We start from the raw sequence: 27,601 nt of genomic DNA, 5'->3' as shown, positions 1-27,601 counted from the left end.
AGCGCCGCCAGAAAGACGGATCCATGAGACTGCAACGAAATGCCTTTAATGGCGACAATCGAACACGAAAAAAGTACATGATGATAGTGGTGCACGGACTTATTGGCGCTAGCTGCGGAGACAGCAGCCCACTATCAATTCCTCTTCTTTGTCGTCTGCTGATCTCCGACATCCTCCGGGGCCTCAAATGTGGTATCATCTAGCTCTAGACTATGTAGCTTCTGCACTGGCCTCTTGACTACTTTGCCTCCCTGTAATCGCACTAAACAGGCGCGCACCACTCCGTCGTTTCCTGGGTACACTTCTTGAACCCGGGCTAGTGGCCAGAATAACTTGGGCGTGTTAGGAATGTCCACAATTACGATGTCGCCGACCTTTAAGTTTCTTGAGTGATGCGTGGGTGAGCGATGAGCAGATGGTAGCTGAAGCAAATACTCATGTTTCCATCGCTTCCAGAAGTCTTCCATCATTTTCTGTCGATGTTGGAAACGGCGCTGGTAGTCTTTGGCCCCGTGGCTTGCTCCTTGTTTTGACAACGTATTTCCTTCTGGCCGACTAGGAAATGCGCTGGCGTGAGAGCTGCAGGTTCGCTGGCCTGATCACGACAATACGTTAGTGGTCGTGAATTGAGAACCGCTTCAACCTCAGTCAAAATGGTTGATAGTTCTTCTGCGCACAGACAGCTTCGGCCTAAAACTTTTCGTAGTGCCGTCTTCACAGTCCCGACCAATCGTTCCCACCAGCCTCCCCACCATGGGGCCGCTTCGACTATGAACTTCCACTGTATCCTTTGGTTTGCAATATAAGCCTGGAAGTCGTCTTTTCGAATAACCTTCCATATCTTTTGTAGCTCCCGAGACGTCCGCTTGAAGGTAAGGGCATTGTCGGAGTAAATGGTACTTGGCAGTCCCCTTCTTGCACTAAAACGCCGGAATGCCAACATGAAAGCAGGTGACGACATATCCGAGACCAGTTCCAAGTGCAAGGCTCTTGTCACTGCACACGTGAAAAGAACGATGTACATTTTGGAATCGGAGCTCTCGGATGACTTCGCATACAATGGTCCGGCGAAATCAATTCCTGTAGTGTCGAAAGGTTTCGTCTTTTCGACGCGGCAAGCTGGAAGCGGCGGGTACGGCGGCACAGTGGGTCTCGTGCGAAGACGCACGCATGTCAGGCATCGGTTGATCGCTTTCTTTGCCGCTTGTCGCGCTCTCGGGATCCAGAAGCGTTCGCGTACGTTGTGTACTGTCGCCGTTACACCTCCGTGCATGACTCGCCAATGGGCATCGGCAAATACGAGCTCGGTGAAACGGTGTCGACTTGGAAGCAGGAATGGATGCTTCACGTCCCAGCTGTCTCTGAGATTTTCTAGTCTTCCGCCGACGCGTAGAAGCCCGCTTTCGTCGATAAATGGGTGTAGTTGTGCTACCCATGAGTTACTGGGTGAACCTTGTTTTTCTTCTAGCCACCTCCGCTCGTCGGGAAACGATTCAGTTTGAACTTGGCGGATCCAATATCTCTCGGCTGCCAAGATTTCTTCAGCAGATATGGCTCCATCTTCCTTAGTCTTGAACTTAACCTTGGACACAAAACGCTGCACCCATGCTGTGATCCGAAGGAGCTTGGTGGTGAGTGATTCCTCTCGAATGACCTCCCTGTGTGGCATGTAGTACGCAGGGCCATCCATTGATTCGTTGTCAAGTACAACTTCAGCATGGCCGGAAACAATGTACTGACGTATCGCTGTATCGTATCTCTCCAGCAATCCTTCTGGCTTCGAGATACGTTTAACAAGATTTCGTAGTCGGGTAAGTGCGACGCTGTAGTTGACTTGTAGCAGCTCGATGTCCGGGTTTTTACTTGGCACGGCGACTTGGTACCGTTTTCCGATCTTTGTCATCTTACTCTCGAAAACAGACACGGTGTCTGCGTGCCCGTGAGTTGCTTCCGTTGGTGCAATTCGCATGGCATCCAACGTCCAAAAGGACTCCAGTATGTTTCGCTCCAATCCTTTGCTTTCTTCAGCTTGCACTCGCAGGACGCAGATCATCACCTCGGATGTTCCGCTTATGAAGCTCGTTTTTGTAACAGGACCTTGGAGCGTCCATCCGAGAGTGGTCTTGACCGCTACCAATCCTTGTACTTCCGTGCTGCGTATGATGTCGCCGCTCACGATCTTCCACAGTTGATCAGATCCTATGAGCAGGCTAATTCCTTTTTCGCCACACTGTCTAGGCACAGTTTGCTCGTCTGCCAGCCGATAATTTTGCTCTCGCAATTTGGCTGCGAAGGAGCATTCCATAGCCGTGGCAGGGATGTCGTGGCAAATTACTGGCATGGCGATGGCTTCGATGACGTGCTCGTTGTAATCAAACTGGCTACGTAGGCGAACCTCGACGACATTGCACTTTCTCACACGAGAAGGAGCGTCTGATGCAAACGTGTTTACCGCAAGGCAAGTCTCTCTAAGGATTTTTAGTCCCAACCGTGTCACCAGGTCTTCCTTAATGAACGTGCGTTGACTGCCTCCGTCGATGATGCCTCTGACATAAGACGTCTCGTTGAAACCGACAATCCAAGAACGGAAAGTCTGTAAGTTGACGGCTTCGTCAAGTTGACAGCTTGTAACGGCAGTCGACCGCGGTGACTCTTCTTTTATCGGCTTAGTAGCCTCAGAGACAACGTTGGATGACTTCTCGCCTCTTGTCGTACGATAAGCTGGGTCGCACATCGTTGTAGCATGCCTGCCTTTGCATGTCGCGCACACCAACCTCCGCCGGCACTCGTTCGCGCGGTGGCCCTTCATAGTACATCGATAGCACCGCATAAATTTAGCCAGCCGGTCTTTTTTCTCTGATATGGTCAAGGTAGCGCTGCATGCTTCGGTTTCATGCCTCTTAGACTTGCAAAAGAAACATTCGTTCCGTACTTGCTTTGATTCTTCGGATGCATGTAGGACCGATGATGACGGCACATGCTTTCTGTTGTTCCCGCTGCCCTTGGTAGAGGACGTCGATGGAGCACATTGCTCTCTCGTTTCGAGCTCTATCTGTGTATACCGCAAGAGTTGCTCAAGGTTTTCGCACGACGTTGTGGTTGCCTCTCCTGAAGCAGCGCGTCCCGTGCCTTGTGCTTCATCCTCGAGACGTCTATGGCGGTAGAACGCCACGATGATTTCTTGTGGCAAGGACTGAAGCATAACGTCGTAGAGCATCGCCGAAAAACTGCTAGTTGGGACGTCTAGGACGTTGAGGCAGCGGACATTAAGCTGGACTGCGTCGTAAAGCCTTCGCAACTCCCTTGTATCCGATGGAGAGGTCACGTGCTGCAGTTCACGAAGCGCTCTGAAGTGCTGCTGTACGATCCTGCTCCTGTCCCCGAACCTCTGCTTCAGCAGCTGGATAGCACCTTCATAACACGCTTCCGTGGTTGGTAGTCCGGCAGTTGCAGCTGCTGCTTCACCCACCAAATAGTTGTGTAGGTAATGAAATTTATCCGTCGTGCTCAGAGTGGGATTCGTGTGGACGGCTCCATTGAATCTCTCCCAAAACGACGTCCATTGACACAAGTCCCCATGAAACGGATTAATGGTTAGCGTTGGAAGACGAGGTCCGAAGCTCTGGGATGCAGCTGGTGTTGGGGCAGGCGGCGTGTTGAGCGTCGTCGAATGAGAAGTCTGTCGCGTGTTACCGAGGCTGAGATCTTCAAGCCGGCACCGTAGGCGCGTCAGGGTCTCGAGTGCCTGGTCGTCATAATTCGCCGCAGACTCGTACTCTCTCTCAAGTTCCTCTACCGGAATCACTTCCTCGAGCTCGGCATTGATCTTCCGAAGCTCGTCACGGCTTGCGATGAGCTTGTCGATAACCTTGCTTAGCGCTGTTCGGTCGTTGCAGTCACTCTCCAACAACGTCGTCGCCTCATTCATTACTTTCGTTGACTGGGTTCGCCTAGCAGCACGTTTCGCTTTCAGGCGGTCCATGTCTGCTTAGGATCACGGCTTACTTGCTCGTAAGGTACCCGGCTCCGCTCGTTACTTCCCTGGGTGCGGTTCCAATGAGGATCAGGTTGCTCCGGCTGCGGTTTCTAGTGGAAACTCATTGTCGCCGTCGCTCGTTGTCCACGTCGTTGGATCCGCTCGTTATCCCGTGGGTTTTCGGCACCATATGTTGCGGAACGTCGGCCTTCTAATCGTAGCGCCGCCAGAAAGACGGATCCATGAGACTGCAACGAAATGCCTTTAATGGCGACAATCGAACACGAAAAAAGTACATGATGATAGTGGTGCACGGACTTATTGGCGCTAGCTGCGGAGACAGCAGCCCACTATCAATTCCTCTTCTTTGTCGTCTGCTGATCTCCGACAGCGATCTTGCTAGAAAGAGCGCGCGCGTGACCCGCTTTTCTTTTTCTTTTTACGTTTCCCTTTCGTTCTGAAGGCCGCGTTACGCGAATGCACGAATGTCTGCTCGCGCGAACAGGACGTCGTAATTTTTTTACGCACCCATTATTGACGTTTCGTGGAAAAAAAAATGGCAATAAAGGGAACGAGGAAGTCATTTACTTCTTGTTTCTTTTTTGTGATGACCTGTCACGTTTAACGCGCTCCAGACGAGAAAAACGCCACATACGTCTGCGTGGTTCGCGATGAATCACGGCCTGTCCCGAAGGCACGTTCGCGGCCGCTGTCACGTGTTAACGACGCTGGGGTTCCGTCACAGCGGCCGTTCCTTACAAAAATGGATTTAGACAGTCGATTTAGACAGTCTACAGATTGTTTAAAAATGGGTGTACACAATCTATACACTCTCCAAATACATTTTTGTAAGGGGTTACATACAGAACCCTCACGCTAGCGGTTTTCGGGCGTTTTCGCGCCTGAAGCCGCAGGTGTGAACGCCAGTGCGATTCCGCATTATTCGTCGAGGCAAGCGGGTTTGTAATCTGCGTATTAAAGGGACACTAAAGAGCAAAACAATTTTTCTCATATTAGTAGAGTACTATTTCACGATACCAAAAGCACCATGCTTGCTGCGAGAAGCCGAGAAAACGCGCAAAAACAAAATGTGGGTGGCGACGTTACCTTGAAGTTTCCGCACCATACGCCATGACGTCAAATGTTTTGACGGCGCCTAATAGGGACTACGTAGTTCCTAATCGGTAAAAATGAAGTGCATTGTCCTGTGAGGGGGCCATGGACTTGACATACCAAGTTTTGGATAATTTTGTTGAGCCAATGGCGCCAAAATACGATAAATACACTTTGAAATCCATGACGTCACGCGGGGAGATTTCGGCGCGAAACTTAAAGATGAGACTTTGAACTTGATTTTCTCCTCTATTATTAAACCTATGATGGCGAAATTAACGACGTTATAGTTCTCAGAGAACACTTTATCGATCTAAACAGATTCATTGTTTCTCTTTAGTGTCCCTTTAAGGCGAAAGCATTATATGCTACATTAGAGGCCGTTATTTTGAGCATCCGTTCACACTGGCGGTTTTCGGGCGTTTCCGCGTTCGAAGCCGCAGGTGTGAACGCCAGTGCAGTTCTGCATTCATTCCTCGAGGCAAACGAGCCTGTTATCCGCCTATTAAGGGGAAAGTCTTATATGCTTCATCAAACGGAAAAAGCGGCCGTCGGCGTATAGTCGTCGCCAACACGAATGGCACCAAAAATCATCATTTTCAATATGATCACTAAAATCACTATCATCGTCTATGATGATCGTTCTCGTAATCACAATGACCGCGCCTGGATGGCTTTCGCCATGAGTAGGCCAATGTATAAGGTACCTTGTGTTTTAAAAAGTGACGCTTACAAAAGTGGAAACGGTAAAACAAAAGAAATCTTAGGTTCGCTTGTTCAAAAAAAAAAAAAACATACATGTGGGCGGCAGATATCTCCAAATCCGTTTTAGTGCCGGGGACCCCAAGTCGCTGGCGTATATACGCATGCTCTTGCGTACCTTTGTACTCCCAGCCGCATACACGGAGAATACAAAGGAACGCAAGGGCTTACGTACGCAAGCCGCGCTTTGGATGCCGCGGACTACTAGCTGTCGGGTCCTCACGTTCTTGCGTTTTATTGTACATCTCCCCGTTTTCTTCTGTTGGACGGTCGCACCCAAAGAGTGCACAAAGGAACGCGAGGGCTTCCGTGCGAAAGCCCTTACGTTCCTTTGTGCACTTTTTGGGTGCGCCTGGGAGTACAAAGGAACGCAGAGCGTGCGTACTCAAGCCGCGTGGTGTCCCCAGCACAAAGACTATTCACCCCGAGCTCCACCTGCCCCGACAAAGAGGTGCAGCTCATGATACATGGAGAAGAAAATGTACAGAGGATGAAATGGTGTAGCGATGATGATTCATGTCAGTCACGTGTTACGCCCAGAATATACTGAGAGATAGATTACTACTCACCTGTTCCGTATGGCGACCATAAGGTCGTAGAAACTCGTGATGGGCCCCGGAGGCGGTTCCATGGTGCAATAATTTTTTTTATCACTGATACAATGACGTCAGGGGATCACAGATTTATCCTTCAAAGCGTCATCCCAAAAGTACCGACACTGCAGTTTCAACGCGCCCTAAGTTGCGGAAAGTCAGGTCTATAAGGGCATCGAGTCTTTTCACAATGGCCTTCGGCGACAAGCGCTTGCTCGGCTTGGAACTCAGCCGAAGGGGTTCACACGGCGCCGCAACGTTAACTGCCGAGTTCGTCGCCTCTGTAAGCCGGGCCCTTGATTCTCAAAGTGTAAACAACGTAATGTGCGTGCCTTCCTGCAAGCCCGTCTGTGAAGACCGGCCAAATAAGCAGCGAGGACGCTGCGGAGTCGCGGCGCTGGCTAATTGCTGCTGCGGCCCGCGTAGCGGTCGCTGCTAAAACAGCTGCACGCAGACTCTCTCGCTGCGATACGGCGTGACGTCACAACTGGACGCGCACGTGAACCGACATACGTTTCAATCGGGACACTCACATCGGCGCGGCAGAGCCGGGGAAACCGACGCGCAAACAGTAGATCGTGCGAAGTCGACGCCAACTGCGCGAAGACAGTGATTTGCGAGGATGGCGTTGTCAAGTCGTCGGCGAGTGTCCGTGTCCTTGTTGAAAAGAGGCAATCGACTTCGCCCGAGGAAAGCGCGACGATGATTTGCGAGGAAGACGTTCGCCAGGTCTGTCAAATCGTCACCTGCTCGTCTCGTTAATGACGGGTTGGAAAGAGCCCGAAGCGACAGCAGCGGCGCACGACTGAAGACACTAGGGGTGTCGAGTATGCTTGAGCAATCCTGGCACCGCTGATGACCAGCGGGCGGAGGAATTCACACGCTCGTCAAGTCGCTTCGCACCGTCGTATTCACACAACTCTTCTCTTCAAGTCGACACGACGACGTCCAACGTCAGATACTCAACAGCGTACGACTGTAAAGCCACTCCAATGCTAGGTGCGCTAGTGCAATCCTGGCACCCTTGAAGACTGGTAAGCGGATGAACTCGCAAAGTCGCCAAGTCACCTCCACGCGCGCCTCGCACTGACACGAAGCCTGCCTTCAATGCGACACGACGCCCGGAATTCGAACCCGCAACAGCGAACGGCTGCACAAGTGAATGAGATGTCGGGTCTGCCACAACAATCCCGGTACCCTTGAAGGTTGGCAGGCGGAGGAAATCGCACAGCAAGTCAAGTCGTGCCTTCAAGTCGACACGACGTCGGTGTAAAGCTCTCTATGACGTGGCAAGGAGTGAACACTCCAGTGGGTTGGTAAAGGCGCCGTAACCGGGATCTTAGGTTAGGCAAGATTTGCCGCTTCGCGTCTTTTCACCGGCATCATCGTACGGTCGCTCCAAGCATACACACCTCCCCGTGTGGTCAGCCTTGTTACGGCAAGGTGCTCCGGGGAAATTGTACCGGAGTAATAAAGAAGTACAGTCGGTGTGTTCGCCTTGTCCCCGTTCCGAGTGGAAATCGAAAGTCGGCGATCAGGTTGTGAGACCACGCGCTACCAACGGCGCGAGGTCGGGAGTTTATCGCCTAAAACGAAGCGACGTGGAGAAATTAGACGGCGAGCCCGTTGATGTTTGAGCGCCTAACTTTACGCAGTTTCGCATTACGCGTATTTCGAATTCGTTGTATCACGAAATCTCGCTGCCCAAGAAGAGTACGCAGATCCAGTTAGAAGTGATGCACCGCTGTTGAACAACGAGTGAACTTGTAGGTACCACTGTTCCTTTTTTTTGCAACCTACAATGTAGTAGTGGTTCAGGGTAAAGAAAGTGATGACTCAGCAGATACGGCACGCATTCAACGCAAACGTGAGGGCAGCGCAGAGAAGCCAACATCAATGGGATCACGTGTCTACAACTCCCATCAGCTAAGTTTCTTCGGGGAAGACCAGGTCATTCGCAAAGCACCCGGGATCGCACAGGTGTCAAGAAAAGCAGGGTCGATCTTGGAACGGACTATCGGTCGTGCTCCGTTCGCTTCAGTCTATAGACCATCCTTGTCCGTTCAGAAACAAACGCTTCCTTCAAGAGAAGACGACCTCGCAGAGACGGAACTGGTGACGTACCACATCCAATGCTTCAAGGCATCCGGTCTGATAGGAATCAGAATGGCATTCTGCGAAGCGCTTGAAGGTGGATGCAGATCACGCGACCAGCCAACCAGAATCCCTGCTGTCGTATAAATACGCTAGTTGAAGAGACTCTTCGTAAAAACACTGGTCACACACACTCTCTTCGACCTATTCACAGGTTAGCTTCGCACCACACACACTGAGACACTGATGGTACACTTTGACGACACTCCACAAACCAGTCAAGAGGAAAGGCCACGGAGCCGTATTCAGTCGAAGACGACACGACAGCCGCGACCGCTTACCTGGCTTGAAAGCACGGTTCCCTTTTCACAGGCGAAAGACACGCGCACACACACACGACACACCTTGAGAATCGAATTCCTCGATGAAGCAGCCAGGTGGCATTCGCGACACACGTCGTTCACATGCCTCCGAATAAAAAGATATTCCACGAAACTAAAGCTGCGGCGGGGTTGTTGGAACGCAAGCAGAGGGACGGTTGCGACTCTTCCGTTTCTTTCACGACTCCCGTCGCTTTAAGTCTGCTGGCAGGTGCACGAAAAACCCGGAACACGAAATAAAAAATAAAGAAAAGAACCGGATGGATGTCGGAAACGGCAAGCAGTGCAGTAAAAAGCCCGCTCGACTTCCGATAAGCACAAACTTTCGGAACGACAGGGCGCGCGCCAGCTTATTGACGGCACCAGCGCAGCCACCACACGCAAAGGCGCCGTCGGCGCGAATGGTTGCACGCTGGCTCACAACAGGCGCGGTGCTGCGCCTGCGGCGAATTCGAGGGAAAGCGGGTGAGAGTTCAGAAGGAGGGAGCGGCAGCAAAGGCGCCGTTCGCGCGTCGTGTTGTGCCGAGTGGCACGGCGGAGGGGGATCCGGTGTGCAGAGAGGGGTTTCCAGTAATAAATGCTAAAAAGGAGCAGGGGGGGGGAGCAGAAAAACAAGCCCCCCCCCCCCCCCCCCCACTACGCCCGTTTTATACGACGACCTTTTAATACGAGTCACAGATGCAACACCAGCCGCGCCGACGAGGCAAAAATTATCAAACGAGTCGGGTCGAGGAAATCAAAGGGCTACTGGATTCGAGCGATTCGACACGCTACCGATTAGAGACAAATTACGGTGGTTTAGCAGCGCCGGTTTATCGTACGGTAATCGCCACGCCGCTTACTTTGTAAGAACCAGAATAACAGTGATAATCGTTCGGGTTTTACGTCCCAAAACCACGATATGATCATGAGGGACGCCGTAGTTGAGGGCTCCGGAAATTTCGACCATCTGGTGTTATTTAATGTGCACTGACATCGCACAGTATACGGGTCTCTGGTTTTTTCGCCTCCATCGAAATGCGACCGCCGAGGCCGGGATCGAACCCGCGACCTTCGGGTCAGCAGCCGAGCACCGTAACCGCTACACCACCGCGGCGGACGTAAGAACCCTATTAACCTCTTTGCTCATCTATGACACTCCCGTGCTGTAGTGCGTGTTCTTCATTACATTTTTTAAAAACTTTTTCTCTCTCATTCTTTCCTTCCTTCCTTACCTCTCTGTTCCTCCTGCCCCTTCCCTCAGTGCATGGTAGCAAACGAATAATTTTTTTTTTCTGGTTAACCTCCCTGCTATTGCATTTTACTTTACCTTTGTATCTCTCTCATCACGTATTGCCGTACACAATAAGCTGCTCACGCGGCTAAAACCTTTCAGAAAGCTACATGCCAACCACGACGGTACGGTATTACAGTATTTATCGTACGGTAAACCGGCACTGCTCAAACACTACTGATGCACAGTTGCCAGGGGCGGAAATGTACTAGGACAAGCCGTAAATCAATTAAAACCTCGTTTCGTCTTCTTCAATTAGGTCAGAGAGTCCGCGATGTCATCCGAAAGGGGGGTTCATTAAAAGACTTCGTTCTTCGGATGGACAATCGGTGTGTGTCTGTAGGCGATGCCCTTGTTCGCAATAAGCGGATGTTCGTAAGAAGCGAAAAGGAGCGGACAAACGAAGAAAACGCGGAGGGAGCAGAACGCTTAGAACTACACGACACGGGACATCAATAACGAAAAGTGCAGGGGGACTGGAGGCCGTAAAAGGATGTGATTACTCAGCGGGCAATTGGGTTACAAGGCCACGCGTGGAGAAGAAAAGGTTGAAGGTATAATTCGCGATCTCGTTTATCACTCACGACTTGACGAAGGCTGCAACGAAAGGTCGATCATCGCTAAACGATATGGGCCCCCAATGGCAACGAACTCTCGACTATGACTATCAACTCGGCAGGACTAAAAGCGAAGCACTGCGACGGCGAGTTGTGATGAGAAGAGCGAACTAGGACTGAAATTACCGTTATCAGTGCGAGGGGAAAACAGACTTCGGGCGAACTGCAACACAAGCTGCAAAGTCGAAGGATTTCGGCGTAGGAACAAGCGCTATGCAGAAGAGTTCACCAGCAATGCTAGACTTAACGAGACCGCAACTTCAAGCATTTGACGACAGTAAGGTAAAGCATATCTACGACGAGGGCAAGTCCATTTATAGACGGAGAAGACAGTGGACTGCCTGTCAGTGTTGTAAGCGACCGCTGAGTGGCACTCGCACTTTTGTATGCGCAGAATAAAGTGTGTATAGTCTTCTCACAATGTACAAGGACATTGACCTCAATATTGCCAAAGAAAGAGGGCGACCAAAGGTAGAGATAGCGAAGGAAAGGTTGCGCCACAGACTTAACTATCACACACAGTACGCATAACAGCTAGGTCCGGACTTAAGCCACGATGCTAAGGAATCATCGCTAAGGGAAACACGCTAAGGGCAAAATGTTAAGGCTAAAGTGCTAAGGCGAAAGTGCTAAGAGTATAACGCTAAGGTAGCATAACGACATTAAGCAGCGAAGTAAAAACATACACAAAGGGAGGACCATAACGACAGGAGCAGCGGCAAAGGTAACATGCTAAGGTAACAGCGCTTAATTAGACGTAGACAAAGATAAACTAAAAGACTGTCCTACGTCCTCGTCCAGTCTCGCGTTGTTACCTCACTATCACGGACAACAAGCCAGCCTGGTCTAAAACCTTGCTGAGCTCAGAGGTAACACCATTCGACACTGAGAAGCGCTAGCAAACATTAGGATAAACCACGTGACGCGGATGTTCGTGACGTCATCAACCAAGCGTGCCAAGGGGCACACGGAAGACGACGGCGGCGGAATAGACAGAATTCGCTGCTGTCGAAAGGCGACGCTTCATCAAGCCCACTTCTTCAGAGACGACGGCGTCACAGAGCGAACGACGCAATTGTACGCACGCATCAAAGAGACTTAAGTCGGAGTACAAACAAAGGGAAAGAGGATGAGGAGGAGAAATCCAGCGCGCGCGCACACATCGCGGTCAACACTAACAAAAGAAATTGCCGGACCCGCGCGACAAACTGCGACTGCGGCGTCGTCGCCAGCAGAACAAGAAGTAAGTAGGAGGCGTTCCCACCAAACCTGTACAGAATGAATGTTTTCTCTCTCTCCAAAGATGAAAGCGTCCGTGCGCACGCAACGACAACATGTATTTGGCGCGGGAAACTTTCGACGATAAACAGCGCGCACAAACTCTCTGCTGCGCTGGTCTCCTTAAAGAGCTATTGTAAGCTCTGTTAAATACCTTTCGGGAGTTATACTAAAGACAGACCTTTTAGGAGTTACGGTAAAGACCTTTCGGGAGTCATGCTAAAGACCTTTCGGGAGTCATGCTAAAGACCTTCAGGGGGCTGTGCTAAAGACCTTCAGGGAGCTATGCTAAAGACCTTTAGGGAGCTCTCTTTAGGTACGGAGAGAGAGACAGAAAGTAGCGACGGAAGATCGCGACGACCACAGCAAACTGCGCGCATATCCGCCTGCTGGCTGGGACTCACGTCGGTAATCCTAGTTTTGGTATTTTGGTAGCTGGTAACATGGGTAACTGGTTGCCTTGTTAACAGGTAACCGGTTTGCACAAATGAGCACCAGTCAGGCTGCGAGTATCTCAAAGAGTGATATAGCCGTACACTATGTGGATCACTGCTACACTTGAGCGATTTTGGACGTGTCAGACCTTATGTCAATCGTGCAAAATATAGTAAAAAACTTTCCTGGCGACAAGGCATATTGCCCCCCAATACGACACATACAAAAAAAAAAACTTCTTACTCGAAAAAAGCAGTCATTTATAGATAACGGCGCCAGAAACAACCCGCGACACCAATGACAAAGTTTTATAAAGGCTTTATTTATAGGAGGCATGTTGGTTTTTGCCCCGGGATATAAGCAGACAATTACGTTTATTTTCTTTGTTCCAATTATGACGGTTCACGTGCAGCTGGCGACAGAGGGTTGCTTGCTGTACGTTTGAGAAATTACGGCTCGCTGTCTCAGTTGAAACGCTGCCCAGCTGGCCCATCCGCTAGCCGCTACACTTTTAACGGCTTTTATTTTTGTACTCCAAAGCTTTCTTTTATATCTTTCTATTTTTTTTTTTCTTTTTTGCTGGGCCGTGAGCCTCAGCGAATAAGCGATGTCACTTAAGCTCTCAGCGCATACCGATGCCTGGTGCATGAGAGATCCGATTTCCCCGACAGGGGTTAAGGTCACTCGAGCACGGACGGCGCCAAAAAAAATAAAATAAAAAAGCGCGAACAAACCGGCCGGAGGGACGAAGGACGTCTGGCTGCGCGTGCGAAAGCGCGGGCAACATGAGAGAGAGAACGAAACTAAGGGTCACACATGCCTGACCGCTTAGACAGGCGTTTGAAACTACGTCGCAGAACCCTCGCTGTATTGCGTTATAACGTGTTCAGGAAAATGCGCAGCGTTTAATAGCTTTGATACTCATGCACCGAGCATGCACCGTTACAGCAGCTTTCACTAGTTCACTCACTCACTCACTCACTCACTCACTCACTCACTCACTCACTCACTCACTCACTCACTCACTCACTCACTCACTCACCTCACTCACCTCACTCACTCACTCACTCACTCACTCACTCACTCACTCACCTCACTCATTCGATCGCTTCCTCATCCGATCACGCAACCTATCATACTCTCACTTATTGGATCGCTCACTCTTCATTCGGGTGACTTGCGTTGAGACATGAAGGAACTTCGTACAAGTATGTTAACCACGATCGTTCTCTCTGGATCGATAGCTGTTATTGAATCAATCAACCACTCAATCAATAACTCAACCTCTAGTTCTTCGCGCACGTGTTCATGTGCTAGAGATAAAAGGAACATAGTGGTATCGCAACCGTGCTTCATAGACACCCTTGCATACGTGGCGCTACAGAAACGTACCCATTTGCGCTATAATTTTTCGGTCAACCATTGTAGCCACACACTCCGCCAGCCATTTTGGGCCAAGACAGTACTGAAACAAAGAAAATTAAAGAAATTTTCCGATCTATAGCGTACGGTATACCTAGACTTGCAATGACAACGTCTGTCAATGTCTCTTGTTTACTTTATCCCCAGCAACATTTTAAGCATCCCATGTTTAACATCTCGACCACTCTGTCGACAGGTTAAGGTATATATGCCAGCGTTGTGGCAACACCTGCACTGACTTAACCCATGTCGGGAAGTCTATATAACGCCTAGTACGCGAAAATCCGTAACGCCCAACACTGCGGAGTTTAGAAGGAGCCAACTGCCACATTGCACTTTTAACAAGATGGTGGCAAGCCCTCGCCAAGTACCGCAACCTGCCGATTGAACTACACTGCTGCGTTCAAGATGACCGCCATGGAACCATCACCACAAATACGCTTGTTGTTAAAGGCACACTGAAGGCAAATATTAAGTCGACGTTGATTGTTGAAATAGCGGTCCAGAAACCTCGTAGTGCTACTTTTGTGCCAAGGAAGTGCTTATTTTGAAATGAAATCACGTTTTAGTGGTCCGCATCGCGTTAGCTTACTTCAAATCACCCGCCTGAAAGCGGTCTTTCTGACGTCACTGTTTCCGTGCCCAACGTTGCCCGCCTTTACTGCACGGCCGCGTGCACCATTCGGGCATCCGGAAACATCACATGCATGCGGAATTTTGTCGAACTTTCTGTCAGAGCGACTTTCACGAACGTGCAAAATACACGCGACAGTACGCGATACCAAACTACCACTGAGACGCGACTGCTTTAGCGAAGCAGGGCGCCGGGCGAAGCGCAGTTCGGCGAAAACGGAACTTTTGAACCGCGCGCGCCGTTCCCCATGGCAACGCCAACGAAGCTTTTTTTTTTCATGAATCACACAGAAACGAACAAGCAGCATTTTATTACATCTCTTGATGCACGGAAGGTTCTTTTTTTATTGCAGCTAGTTTGATTACTAGTGATTAATTGTAGTCGGACTCTTTCACGTCATCGGGATCACTTCCAAAATGTCCCGCTCGTGGCGCTCATCGTGTGATACATTTAGCTTAATTTCTCGGTAAGTAGGGCACTGCTGTTGATAATATTGTCGTTTTAGACGTTGTCATACACTGAGCTTTCACTCTGACATAAACCGTCATTTGCCTTCAGTGTTCCTTTAAACAGGAGTACACCAGGTACCTCCCAGGCCTAGTGGTTATGGTGCTCCATTGTTGACAGGTCGGGGGATCGAATCCCGGCCGCGGCGGCCGCATCGTTGTTGGAGGTGAAATCGCTATAGAACCCCATGTGCACGTTAAAGGGGTACTGAAACGAAAATTGTCATTTTTTGTTTTGCGTCAACTGAAAGGCCAAGCCCTCAGGAGGCTAGAAAAAGCAGTGCTAAGCGCGAGTGCACCCTGAAAAAGTAATTACCGTATGCTTTTAAAAACTACTTTCGGTTCCTACTGCACCCTGACGTCACAGCACGGTATGAGGTTCGCGTCCGGTGCTCGCACAATATATAGTGACGTTTCCACGGTCGCTCCGCGCCGTGGCTCCGTTGGTGACGCACAAGCAGCCATCTTGGAATTTTTGGTACCTGACGTCATCCCAACTAACCAGACTGCTGCGTGAAGTCACCAGAATCGGTACTGTAGCCTGACGTCAAGTTGATGTCGATGCCGGTAGGTGCGCCATGGGAAAATTGAGTTTAATATCAAAGTAAAACATCTAATCAGCATTTGCAGAGCTTCGCACTTGCTCGGAGCTGTTTCCGTATATAGGAGATTAGCATGGCAGAGTAAGTTCGCCATCGCAAAAATGTGTCCGCACCCCTTTCAAAAACGCCATATGGTCAAAATTTACGCAGCCCTCCACTACGGCGTCCTTCATAATTTTATCGTGGTTTCGGCATTATTATTATTATTATTATTATTATTATTATTATTATTATTATTATTATTATTATTATTATTATTATTATTATTATTAGGGTACTTCCCGCTGACAGCGTTCCATAGATGTAGATGCCTGTGTTCCCTTTCTGTCCCCGATTTTTGCCGTCCTACTTGCGCGCAAGACGTCTTGCAATCACGGATTGGTAAACAACGTTAGACTTTTGTGTTAATGTTTTTCTTGTATTTCCTTTTCTAGTGTCACCTTTCGTCGCGTTGCGGGGCGTCCCACCGACACTAATGTCTCGCCTCGGGCAATCGGTGTCACGGTCACGTGACCTATTCCACCCAAGCGCTCACGCAACTCGTACCTACACCTACACCTCCTAGCGGTCGCGTTGGCGTCAATTAAAAAAAAAAAACCTCAAAGGACGCGTTGCAAATGCAAGAAAAGTGAGAAAAGGTGTGCAAGCGAACCTTTAAAGAAACACTAAAGAGAAAAACGATTTTTCTCATATAAGTAAATTACTCTTTCACAATTCCAAAATCACCACGCTTGCCGAGAGAAAACGCGCAAAAGGAAAACGCGGGTGGCGACTTCAACTTGAAATTCCCGCAAGAGTCGCTGTGACGTCATAGATTTTGACGGCGTCTATTAGGGGCTACGTAGTTCTAAATCGGTGAAAATGAAGTGCATTGTCTTTTGAAGGAGCCAGAGACTTAATATACCAAGTTTCAGGGAATTTCGTTCAGCCAATGTGGCCAAATTAAGAAAAAAATCACTGAAATCCGTGACGTAACCATGGCAGATTTCGGCGGGAAATTTAAAAGTTAAACCTCTGGCATTGATTTCGTCATCTATTAATGAAGCTATGGTGATGAAATTAACGATACTAGAGTTTTTCAGCGTATAATTTACGTGTAAACTAATTTACGGTTTGATTTTATTGTCCATTTAACGCAGATGAGTCCAGAAAACGGGGGCCGCCCCTCGGAGCTATGACCTCACTGAGGAAACATACTCGTAAACAAACATCGAGCTTGCAAAATGCTTCAGGCGATAACACCGCCTCTGTTTTCCAACAGCGCTGGGAAATTCCCGTGGGCGAATGCTACGTCCCTGCGATTTAGGCGACTGCACCCAGCTATACTTAGCCATCTGAATGACTATTTGAGGAGACTACCAGTTTTTCACGCGACAAATATAAAAAAAAAGAAAGAAAAACACAAGCAAAAAAATATACCCAGCGCTTGAGCGAGAGTGGGGTATTTTCCCAGACAACTGACTTACTCAACAAAGATCAAAGAAAAAGGTCAACAAAGCCTTTACGCAACTACTCCCCCCCCCCCCCCCCCCCCCCCAAAGAAAAAAAAGTGCGGGGTATGACATCACTACACGAACGACCTAAAAAAGCACATGCATCCTGTACTTGAATGCGAAGTAATAATAACAACAACTGTTGGGGTTTTACGTCCCAAAACGACGATACGATTATGAGGGACGCTGTAGTGGAGGGCTTCGGAAATTTTGACCGTCTGGTGTTCTTCAAAGTGCACCTAGATCTAAGTACACGGGCCTCTACGATTTCGCCTCCATCGAAATGCGACCGTCGCGGCCGGGATTCGATCCCGCGACCTTCGGGTCAGCCGTCGATCACCATAACAACAAGGCCACCGTGGCGAGTACTTGCCTGCGAAGTAGCCGTAAACGTTCGGTAGTGGGATAATGCCGTTAGAATAGCGCACGGACATACCATATCCACGGACAAATCGACCATCTATGCAAGCACAAGCGCTTTGTGCTTATACAAGGCCGTGTCAAAACGCGCTCCTCTAAAAGCGACGCAAACCTGAGAGCACAATCGACGAAGCATCAGGCAGAAAAAATAAAAAAAAAGTTAGCTTCACCTGAAGGGTGAAGCAATGAATGCGATAGCAACAAACTTGAATGTTATGCGATGTGAGGCTAGCAGCCAACTCCTAGAGCCGCCAACTTGGCTTCACTGAACAAAACGCCGGCGTAAGGAAACGCGCCCGCTGCAACGAGCGAAGCGACCTTCGTGCCATCTATCGCTCCAACACAAACAACACGTACAAAGGTATGAGCGGTATGCTGAACGCTACTAATATAGGGCGCAAGAAACCGTGCCCGGCCGATCAAAGCACACATCCTTCCGGAGCATCACACAGCGCGCACCCTAGCTGCGTATTAGAGCGTTTTAGTCTGCCCGGTATTCCGCTATCGCAAAGGCGGAGCGTAATACCGGATAGCGCGTGCCATAGCTGCTGCCACGTCAAGTGGCGCCAGCTATGGAGTATAAAAAACAACCAACAAACGCGCAATCTATGTCCTCCGAGATTCAGGAAGCGCCCATCGCCACTCGCTAAGCTCACAGGATCGATTATTGGAGCATGGCTCCCGAAAACGATGCCGAATCGACACGGATACTTTGCTGTCGAAGCTTAAGGACGCGAATCTAGAGCAAATAGAAGTATCAGTTCACAGCCAGTGGGCTACACAGCGCACGACGGCCACTTGATAGATTCGAGGTGGACGGCAATCGCTTTCGGCGGCGCGGCCATTTTTCTCGAGCGCGCGCATGCGGAGTTCACACCCGGTATTACGATATACGCAAATGATTTTGTGTATAGCGGAATACCGGACAGACAAACGCTCTACTAGCGTTTCTTCGTCTGTCCGGTATTCCGGTAACGCGAAGGTGTAGCATAATACCGGATAGTGTGTGCCATAGCTTCCGCACCATCAAGTGGCGCCACCTATGGAGGATAAAAACAACTAAAAAGACGTAATCTATGTCCTCCGAGATTCCGGGATCGCACCTCACTAAGCCTACAGCATTGATTATTTGAGTATGGCTCTCGAAAACGGTGCCGAATAGACACGAACTTTTGGCTGTCGAAGCTTAAGGACCATGAATCTAAAGCAAATAAAAGCTTCAGCTCGGAGCTAACGAGCTACAGAAGCGCACGACGGCCACTTGATAGATTCGAGGTGGACGGCAACCGCTCTTGGCGGTGCGGCCATGTTTCTCGGGCGCGCGCATGCGCAGTTCGCACCCGGTATTCCGGCATACGCAAAGCACTCTGTGTATAGCGGAATACCGGACAGACAAACACTCTACTAAGAAAAGTTATAAAAGCGCGTTCGCGTAGTGTAAAAGTGCTCGGTAACATAGCCACATCGGATGGCATTCGTTTCGGAGTCATCTTTGGCGAACGCATAAGAGACCCTGTGAGTTTCATTATTTTCTCTCATTCCGAGCAAAGCAAAAGCGATGCTATCTTAGGGGCGCACGCGGGATGCTTATCGGCGTTGTAGGAATTATATATACTGGCAGCATACGCGTAAACACGCGCGAAATAGTTTCGATTGCGAGCTGTGTACGCGCTTCTGCGCGAAAAAAAAAAAAATTTGAGAAAAGGAAAAAAGATGCACACTTATGAATTCAGGTGAGGTGACTACTTAACCTTCACATTTTCGAGTCCGAGGAGATTTCCAAAACACATTCAAGGCCAACCACATCTACGACAAAAAAAAAAAAAAAGTAATGACTAAAGGCTATCTGCATAAAACTGCGAATTAACTGCACGCTTTGGAGACGGTTTCGCTAACGCATGCGCTATCGGTCATCAATTACCGCTTTGGGTTGGACGTTAGTGAATTCGAGCGAGCGGGGGCGTTGATGTTACGCTGCGTCATTACGGCGCATAATTAAGTACCGTACTTTAGCGTGCCGTACTTAGCATATCGGGCCCCAATCGCGTGAAAGAGGTAACACCAGGAAGCAACACGAGATGCACACGAGAAGGAAATTGAAGACTGTACGTGTGTGAAAGGAATGCTGAATGTGAAACAGAAGACTGTGTGCGTGTGTGCGCGGGTCGGTGCGTGCGTAAGCTGTCTTTAATGTCACACGCATATGCAAACGTAATTTTTCATGCAGCGCGTGTGCAAAACAGACTGAATAGCACAAGAAGCGAGCGAAACGACCATCATTATGGAAATCTTCGATAACTCAACCCACTCAGGGAAGAGTAGTTTAACTTTTACGCAGATTATTATTATTATTATTATTATTATTATTATTATTATTATTATTATTATTATTATTATTTCCTATACGTACACAAATACACAAGAACAAAGAAGAAATAGTGAGATCGCAGGCTGACAACGGCCCCCTATAGAGGGACACAACGCCTGCCGGCTCTTTCGGGAGGAGGGAAGGGATAGCGGAATAGAAGATAGGAGGAGAGAAAGAGGAAAGATAGGAAAGTGAAGAAAAAAAATCAGGACTTCGTACAAAAATAAGTAAAAACACTAAAAAAACACACCTATGAACGGGTGGCCGTATACATTTGCTTAAAAAAAGTAAGCAAAACTCATTGCATGCATATATGCGACACTCACTCACAGTCACAGGGTTGTATAGGATTTTTCGTTGGGTGTGCTGGTGCATCACATTATTTCTCAGAAAGCCACCCCTAAAAAGCCAGCCCGCTGCACGAAACCGCCGACACTGCATGCCCCGACAAGAAAAAGGAACAACGGGAACGCAGACCGGAAGTGGCCCGAAAGGTGTCTCGTTTGCTTTCGCTACTTCCGGTTTCGTTGTTATATACGCGCCGCAGTACCGAAAGGTAATTAGAAGCGCTGCGACACTATTTCTCGTTAGATATCGATCGGTGTGACCCCGTGATCCGAGACAGAGGGCGGTCGGGAAGAAAAGAAAAAAAGAAAGATCCGCCACAAAAAAAAAAATAATAACGGGACAAATATTTCAGTCATCTGGTACTTTCGGAGCGTACGACATTGTCCGCTCAGAATTTTTATGCTGATTACTTTTTTACTCTGATCCATACATCAAGCCGCGCAGTCACCACCAGATGCAAATGTAAAGGCTGAAGCGAGGAACGCGGTGCTCTAGCAAATCACCAAGGACCGCACAAAAAAAAAAGAAAAAAAGAAAGGAGACAAAGAAACCCTGATAATACGTATGGAACGAAATAGAAAAGAAACAGAGGATAACAAATAAAACAAATGAAAGAAATGGAAATTGAAATCGATAAGGCTCTTTTTGAATTGCATTCGAAGTAGAAAAAAAAAAAGGACTTCTAAGCTCTGTGTGCCACGATGCGATCGATGGATTCAGGGAAATTCAGTTTCCGCCTGTGTAGATATCCTTTCGCTAACACAAAGATAGTGACGACAGACAGCTCGAAACTAAAAAAAAAAAAAAAGGTTCCAGAAATGCCGGAAAGGTGAACTGTGAGATTTAATATCTACGCTCGAAGTAGCGTAAGGCATGCGAATAAAGCAAGAGCCTTCCACACCGGTCTAATATGCATGCACCATTGAAAAAAGCGTCGTGCGTATCCATGCGTGATCAAATGGAGCAGTCACGCACACGAGCCGAACGTCAGTAGCGTGAGCTTCTTTTTAAACTCGCGGACAGAACGCATATATAGCAAGGTCGAGAAGCGGAAATCCGTGACATCGCAGCGGGTAATACGCTTAGGTTGCGCGCATTTTCAGCACGCGACTGTATTCTGTATTACTATGTGTGACTGTACCATGTGTATTGCTGATCCTGTAGTGTTAGGCTGTACTATTTCCTTTATTGTACCCCGTTGCCCTCTCCTGCGTGGGCCTAAAATAGGCCTGCAGTCTTCGTAAATACAAAAAAAAAAAAAAAAATTGGCCGCGTATCTGCGTGCTTCGCTGCAAATGTCGTCGAAAGACGACAGTCTTCTGCCGGCCGTACTACTTGAGTCCTGGTCTCATCCGCGGCCACCCGTGATGCTGCTCCCAGAGCCACTGCCAGGTGGCAGCACCATATCGTCGGCAGAGGGCTTTTTCGTGCATAGCGTCGCATTTTCAGAGCAGCCTAAGAAACACTAGGGTCTTTAGAATTACGTATCTATGTATTTTCTAGTAAAGGAACACACCACCTAATACTTACGTATTGATGTTGCGCCTAATATATGCGTAGTACTTGCTTTTTGATCGACAATGTTCACAAGAATGAACGCAGCTACCAGTTCAAGATAGCTGGGCGTTCAGCAAGTGTTTAACTTTGGCCAGGTGGCTGAATCATGTGACGGACAGACAGACAGACAGACAGACAGACAGACAGACAGACAGAGCAAAATTTCTGCGTTCAAGTATCCCAAGGAAGACTATCGTCTTTAAAATCAGCGCATGTTATGAGGCGCACGTACGCTACACAAAACAGAAAAAGAGACCTGGAAGACGGGAGACGCATTGCAATGTTCAGCGATATTTCGAGCAACCGGTTTACAAGAATCGGCTTTCAGAAATGTCCTTGCACCTGCGACGTGTGTAGGTTAGTAGAGTTGTTGTAGTTATGTTGTTTCGAAAGGAACACTCCAAGAAAAAGTAGAGTATTTGGGGAGTATTTCTGCCACACAACAATAATCGTCATCCACCTCGCGCGCTTTCCTCGCGTTATCACCGCGGTCCCGGCACTTCCCGGTCACGAACGGCGCCCGCGTTATCAGCGTGACATAGCATTCTTGACAGGAAAGTGACGAGAGCTGGGTTTTCAAGAAAGGAAACGCGAGCGAGCCAGACGACGATTATTGTTGTGTGGCAGAAAGACTCCCCAAATACTCGATTTTTTCTTAGAGTGAAGCGAGAGTTGAGCGAAAGTGCGCCATCTTGAGATGCGAAACTGCCGTAAAGCTGCGGATCGGGTAGGGGAGGTCCGATTGGCATTTATGTTAGTCTGTGCACATATAATTGTTTCATATAAACCGGTACGTAGCAACCTTTGACTACGTCAATTGTTCCCACGTACGGTTACGTAGGTGGGAGCCATTGGCTACGCTAACACACACACACACACACACACACACACACACACACACACACACACACACACACACACACACACACACACACACACACACACACACACACACACACACACACACACACACACACACACACGTTCTTAGTGCCCCTCGTCACATATGCGTCCGTCGCAACATAGACTACAAAATCGCGAACAGCTGCAAGAAAAAACTGACAAGATCACGAGACGAAACGAACGATACAAAAAGACGAGAAACTAGCCAGCTAAAAGCCAAAATAAGACCAGCCAACCGTGCCTGTTCTTGTCCAAGCTTTCCACTCCTCTCTGCACATTGTTATTTTTTTTTTATTTATCATATGAAAAAGAAAGAAAGATGGCTCTCTAGACACGTATTCTTCCATTCCATTAGCTCACGCTTTTCACTCCTCGCCAGGAGTGTCTCTATTCCATTGCACCATACGGGTATAGTTTTCCAAGGCACTCTGGCAATGCGCATCACGTTTCCAAATGGAGGGGCAGGACCCCCTTCTGAGTGCGAAGCACTGTCGCATCAGCGTCAACGAACACGACCCTTATTGCGTATTCTTCGTTCGCAACAGCGGCCGGATCTCGCAATTTTCGCGCACACGTTTCATCCGCGATCCGCGACGTTCATCCATATTTGAAGAGCGCTCGCCCGGATTCGTATATATACGAGATCGGAAAGATTGATAAAACTATAGTCCGAGCAAGATGTCCTCCAGATTAGATAATGAATGGCCCCGGAAAACAAAAGGCGCCAAGAAAGATCGTATCGACGTCCGAGCTGTCAAAGCGCTCTCTCCGTGTACCATCCGCGTCGCTCATATATGCGTATTCGGAGAGCGCTCGACCGAAGCGTGTGATCAGACGGACAGATATAGCTCGAGCGAACAGAATTCGAGATTAGATAATGAATCACGTGGGAACAAAAGGCAAGAAGATATAAGAATGGCAGACTGGGCTTGTTGGTTTAACATATTTGAAGTTTTAAGGAGCGAATAAGACACGGACGAAGAATAGGAACACGCACACGCTCCGTGTGTGTGTGTTCCTATTCTTCGTCCGTGTCTTATTCGCGCCTTAAAACTTCAAAAACGCAAGAAGATAATGTCGATGCCAGCGCATTATCGCAGCACGCAGTCTATTTTTTTGCAGCCGAAGCAACTGAACTCCCTTGAAAAATTATCACGATTTGGGTAAAGCAAGATGCGGCGTAAACGTTGCACGCTGTTTTAGACTTTTTTTTTTCTCGTTTATTACTTGATTGCCAGACAATTTAGGCTCATTTTAGCATTATAATGCTCTGGGCACGCCTGATGGTGGTTTCGATATGGAAGCTCTTGGTGATGCAGCGAGTTGTTTACCTCATTTAAAACGCGAGGCGACAAATTACGACGCCTTTTAATGCCTTTTTTAAAGCCTTCTCGATGCCAATGCCAGATAGGCGTCACCTGCGAAAATTATTGGCGCCTTTTGCGAAGCGTGATCAGACCAAATATGGAAAAGAGAAGCTCGTTTCGTATGTATTCAATTTCTACGTGACGAGTGTAATTTGAAACACACAAAAAAAACGAAAGACGAAACCTTTATTAAAGGTGAGCCGATAGCTAAAGCGGCGGGGCGCCTTGCGACTCCTTGCTCGATGTATTTGCAACTGCTATTTATTGCTCTCAAGGCGATATCAACGTTTAATGTCTTACTCATACGTTCATTAACTTATGCGGTGTTAACTTATCTGTAATGCACTATCGTGAGCAATAGAAGCTGGAACGCCGAATTCATGTTTATTCAAAGATTATTTGTAATGTACTGATATGTACTGATATGTACTGATACGAACTTAACGTATCAAATTGCCAAAGATACCTTTCCGCTTTAGCATTTAGAGTCACGAACATGACTGCGCATGCCACCGCGACTGCGCATGCCAACTGCATTTAGCCGCTGTGACCTTCGAAAGGTAATATAAGTGTTCCAGCTAATATTGCTCACAATTATACATATCAGCCAATGAAGCTCCGTTGACGTATCTGTCAATGGAGTTTGAGATCCTCATCCGCATACCATCTGCAATTAATTTTTGTATCTTGAACTTTTATTACGAAATAAACAGGAAACTAGATTGTGCTGTGACTGCGTACAGTCGGTGTCAAAATCCGTGAGACCACCAAGTCTGAGGAAACTGAATTTCCCAGCAATTATTAACTGCATTCGGTCGAACTGTCCAGTACATGTCGTTAACGTGTTTTAGAACAGGCCTGAAATCTGAATTCAAGGGTGTCTGGCGAAGCAGCGGGAATATTAAGTTTTCCTTGCATCTTGCGGTCCATAAACTGCTGGAAATAGTGCCGGAAATAGTACGCAGCTTCCAGCGAGCGCATTTCGATCTCCACACCAAAAACCCCGGCCTGGAGAGGGCGCTAACAAACACACATCTCCGGGGAGCGCGGCCGGTCATTTATTCATCCTTTCTGACGATGCCCCGGAGGATTCCTGCAGCTTCCGGGCTTGACAGCTTCGGGCAAATGAGGGGATGGCGTGATTCCAGCAATCGCAATGCCATGACGCTCTTTGTACAAAAGAATGAAACATTAAGAAACAAAGAAAGAAACAAAGAAAGAAAGGAAGAAAGAAAGACGAAGTTTAGTTGGAACGGAGCAAGAGGCAGGTCGGATCGACCATCATGAAAGTTTCTGCACCTCCAGCAGGTTTCCACGGAAGAAAAAAAAAAAAAAAAGCAAGACGAAACTGAGAGTGCGAGAACTGGCCCATCGACCGTCTGATGCTACAGTTTTGTCCGGGCTCCCAAAAATACCGCCATCCGGTACAGCCTTCAACATTAACTCCATCAGACTGCTCCCCCTCCCTTCTTTCACCCTTTCCTTCTGTCTGAAAAGGAAAGGGTGCAAAGAAAAAGTGTCGAGAAAGCTCCCAGGAGGGATCGGTATACAGCGCATACCGAAATCCCGGTCATACGATGATCTTTTTTCTTTTCCCTCAAGGCTGTTCCTTCTAAGCCCATAATCACCGGGCGAGGACATAGAAACAAAATAAAAATACAAGACTATCGTTGCTCGAACGGCTTGCACCTCGGCGTCGTACGCTGGAGCCGTATTACAGCATGGCTCTGCATATGCTACGTTGGAGAAACTATACACGCATAAAATGTATACAGCGTTGATACGCGAAATAAGCGTCGCATCGCCTGATAGCGCTTACCCGCAGTGCACCGTTAGCGTGCCTGCCGTACATATATTATGCGCGACGCTTAGGTACGAGGCCGCGATAAAGCCCAATACAGGCGGGCACATGTGCAAGTTATTGCAGGCGTGATAAGGTGAGGGGTAAGCGTGAACATACAAAAGGTGCCTACTGAAAGAAGGAGAAAAAACAAAAACAAAGTAAAGCGACCCTAATGCAAGACTTAGGGGTGTGAGAGTGGCACTCGCACTGACTGTGTTGCTAAACTTGTGATTAACTGTGAGCCACCGTTTTTCTTCTCAGTCAATGTATTGATCCGGAGCGCTTATACTAATTGCTGACTCGAATTTTAATTGATGACAAACCTTAATGTTTACTATCATATACAGCCCTTAGCTTAACTCATTCCATCCCTTTCGTATAATTATATATTTCTGAAAATATTTCATCGAGGTTTTCAGAAAACACGCACCGGCGCTTGACATAGTGGTGTGGAATATAGCAAAGTCACTTTGTACTCGCACGTGCAACTAAATTTGTGCCAACTAGAATGTTTGGAAAAAGAAGAAGTTCGAGGCTGATAATATTAACTTTTGCTTGGAAAGCATCGAAAATTGATGTATTATTGGACATCTTGGTTGTTTATGAAAACAGCGCCGCACACATAGGCTTAAGGAGGAAAGAAGGGGGGGGGGGAGGGGCATATCAATCCCCTCGCCGACGCGCCGAGCCCGAAGATAGTTAAAGTTAATTGCGCGACCTTTGCTACGAAAAGAAAAAAAAAAGAAATCATTTGGGGTTCATATCCCTTATGGCAGAGATCGGTTCGTTTTGCAGTCCAGCGGAATGTTAGAACATTACGCCAGAACTCCGCCGCATGAGGGATCAGTGCACTTCATGGCCACCAGCTATCCATTGATTACATTGACCCTGGGATCGGCCCAGCATACTCGCATACTTGTCGCGAAGCAAGGTGCGAAGAGCCCCCCCCCATAAAAGTTCATCGTCAAGAAACTAGAGGGCGCCACTGACCTTGGGGAGTCCCTGGAGAGTCCCTGTGAGGCGAGCACAATGTCCGAGAAGGAGGGAAACGCCTCCTGTCCATCCAGGCTGCCCTGGGCGGACTCCGTCTCGGGTCGCTCCAGCATGAAGGTGGTCTTCTTCAGAGGAACCTGAAGGTTCGAAAGAAAAAAGACAGAAGGCTTACATTTAGGCGGCCACGTGTTCATCTAATTTCTCTGTTTAGCTGTCAAATGCCTGATATTATGGCTCTGCAGGAAATGAATAGAGGCCAAACTCAGACACCACAGCACGCATCAAACTAATGCATCTACTTGCCTGCTGGTACACAAAGATTGCACATGCAGATATACTGCAGCTATATCACCTGCAAAGACAAATTCTCCCTCATCCCGCTAAGGGACTTAAGCAGAGGAGACCCGTCTCCGCAGGCTCCAAACTATATATGTCCTATGGCAGCCCAGCCATAAAGGCCAAAATAGACCTAGAACAATTTAACGCTACGTGTAAATCCTGTGGCAGCCACGTTGACCCGTTTCACATGGTTTGGTCCTGCCAGTCTAATAGGAGCATGGCGCAAATTACGCAGCCGACGTGGAAGGAGGCTTTGTCGGACCCATCTCTCGAGGATCAGCGGAG

The 27,601-nt window shown here is 48.4% G+C and overlaps 1 protein-coding gene across 3 annotated transcripts in view; it reads right to left on the bottom strand.

The window, feature by feature from the left end:
- The window catches only part of LOC119401819 (uncharacterized), a 215,171-nt gene that overhangs the window by 38,408 nt on the left and 149,162 nt on the right, over positions 1–27,601 (bottom strand). For all 3 annotated transcript variants that reach the window (XM_037668810.2, XM_049418149.1, XM_049418150.1), the window contains exon 27: positions 26,975–27,114. In XM_037668810.2, the coding sequence (XP_037524738.2) occupies positions 26,975–27,114 (140 nt within the window). The remainder of the gene's footprint in view (positions 1–26,974; positions 27,115–27,601) is intronic.

Source organism: Rhipicephalus sanguineus, chromosome 8, assembly GCF_013339695.2.
Source record: "Rhipicephalus sanguineus isolate Rsan-2018 chromosome 8, BIME_Rsan_1.4, whole genome shotgun sequence".
In the NCBI taxonomy this organism is placed as follows: Eukaryota; Metazoa; Arthropoda; class Arachnida; order Ixodida; family Ixodidae; genus Rhipicephalus; species Rhipicephalus sanguineus.
This window is presented reverse-complemented; position numbering and strand designations above follow the sequence as displayed.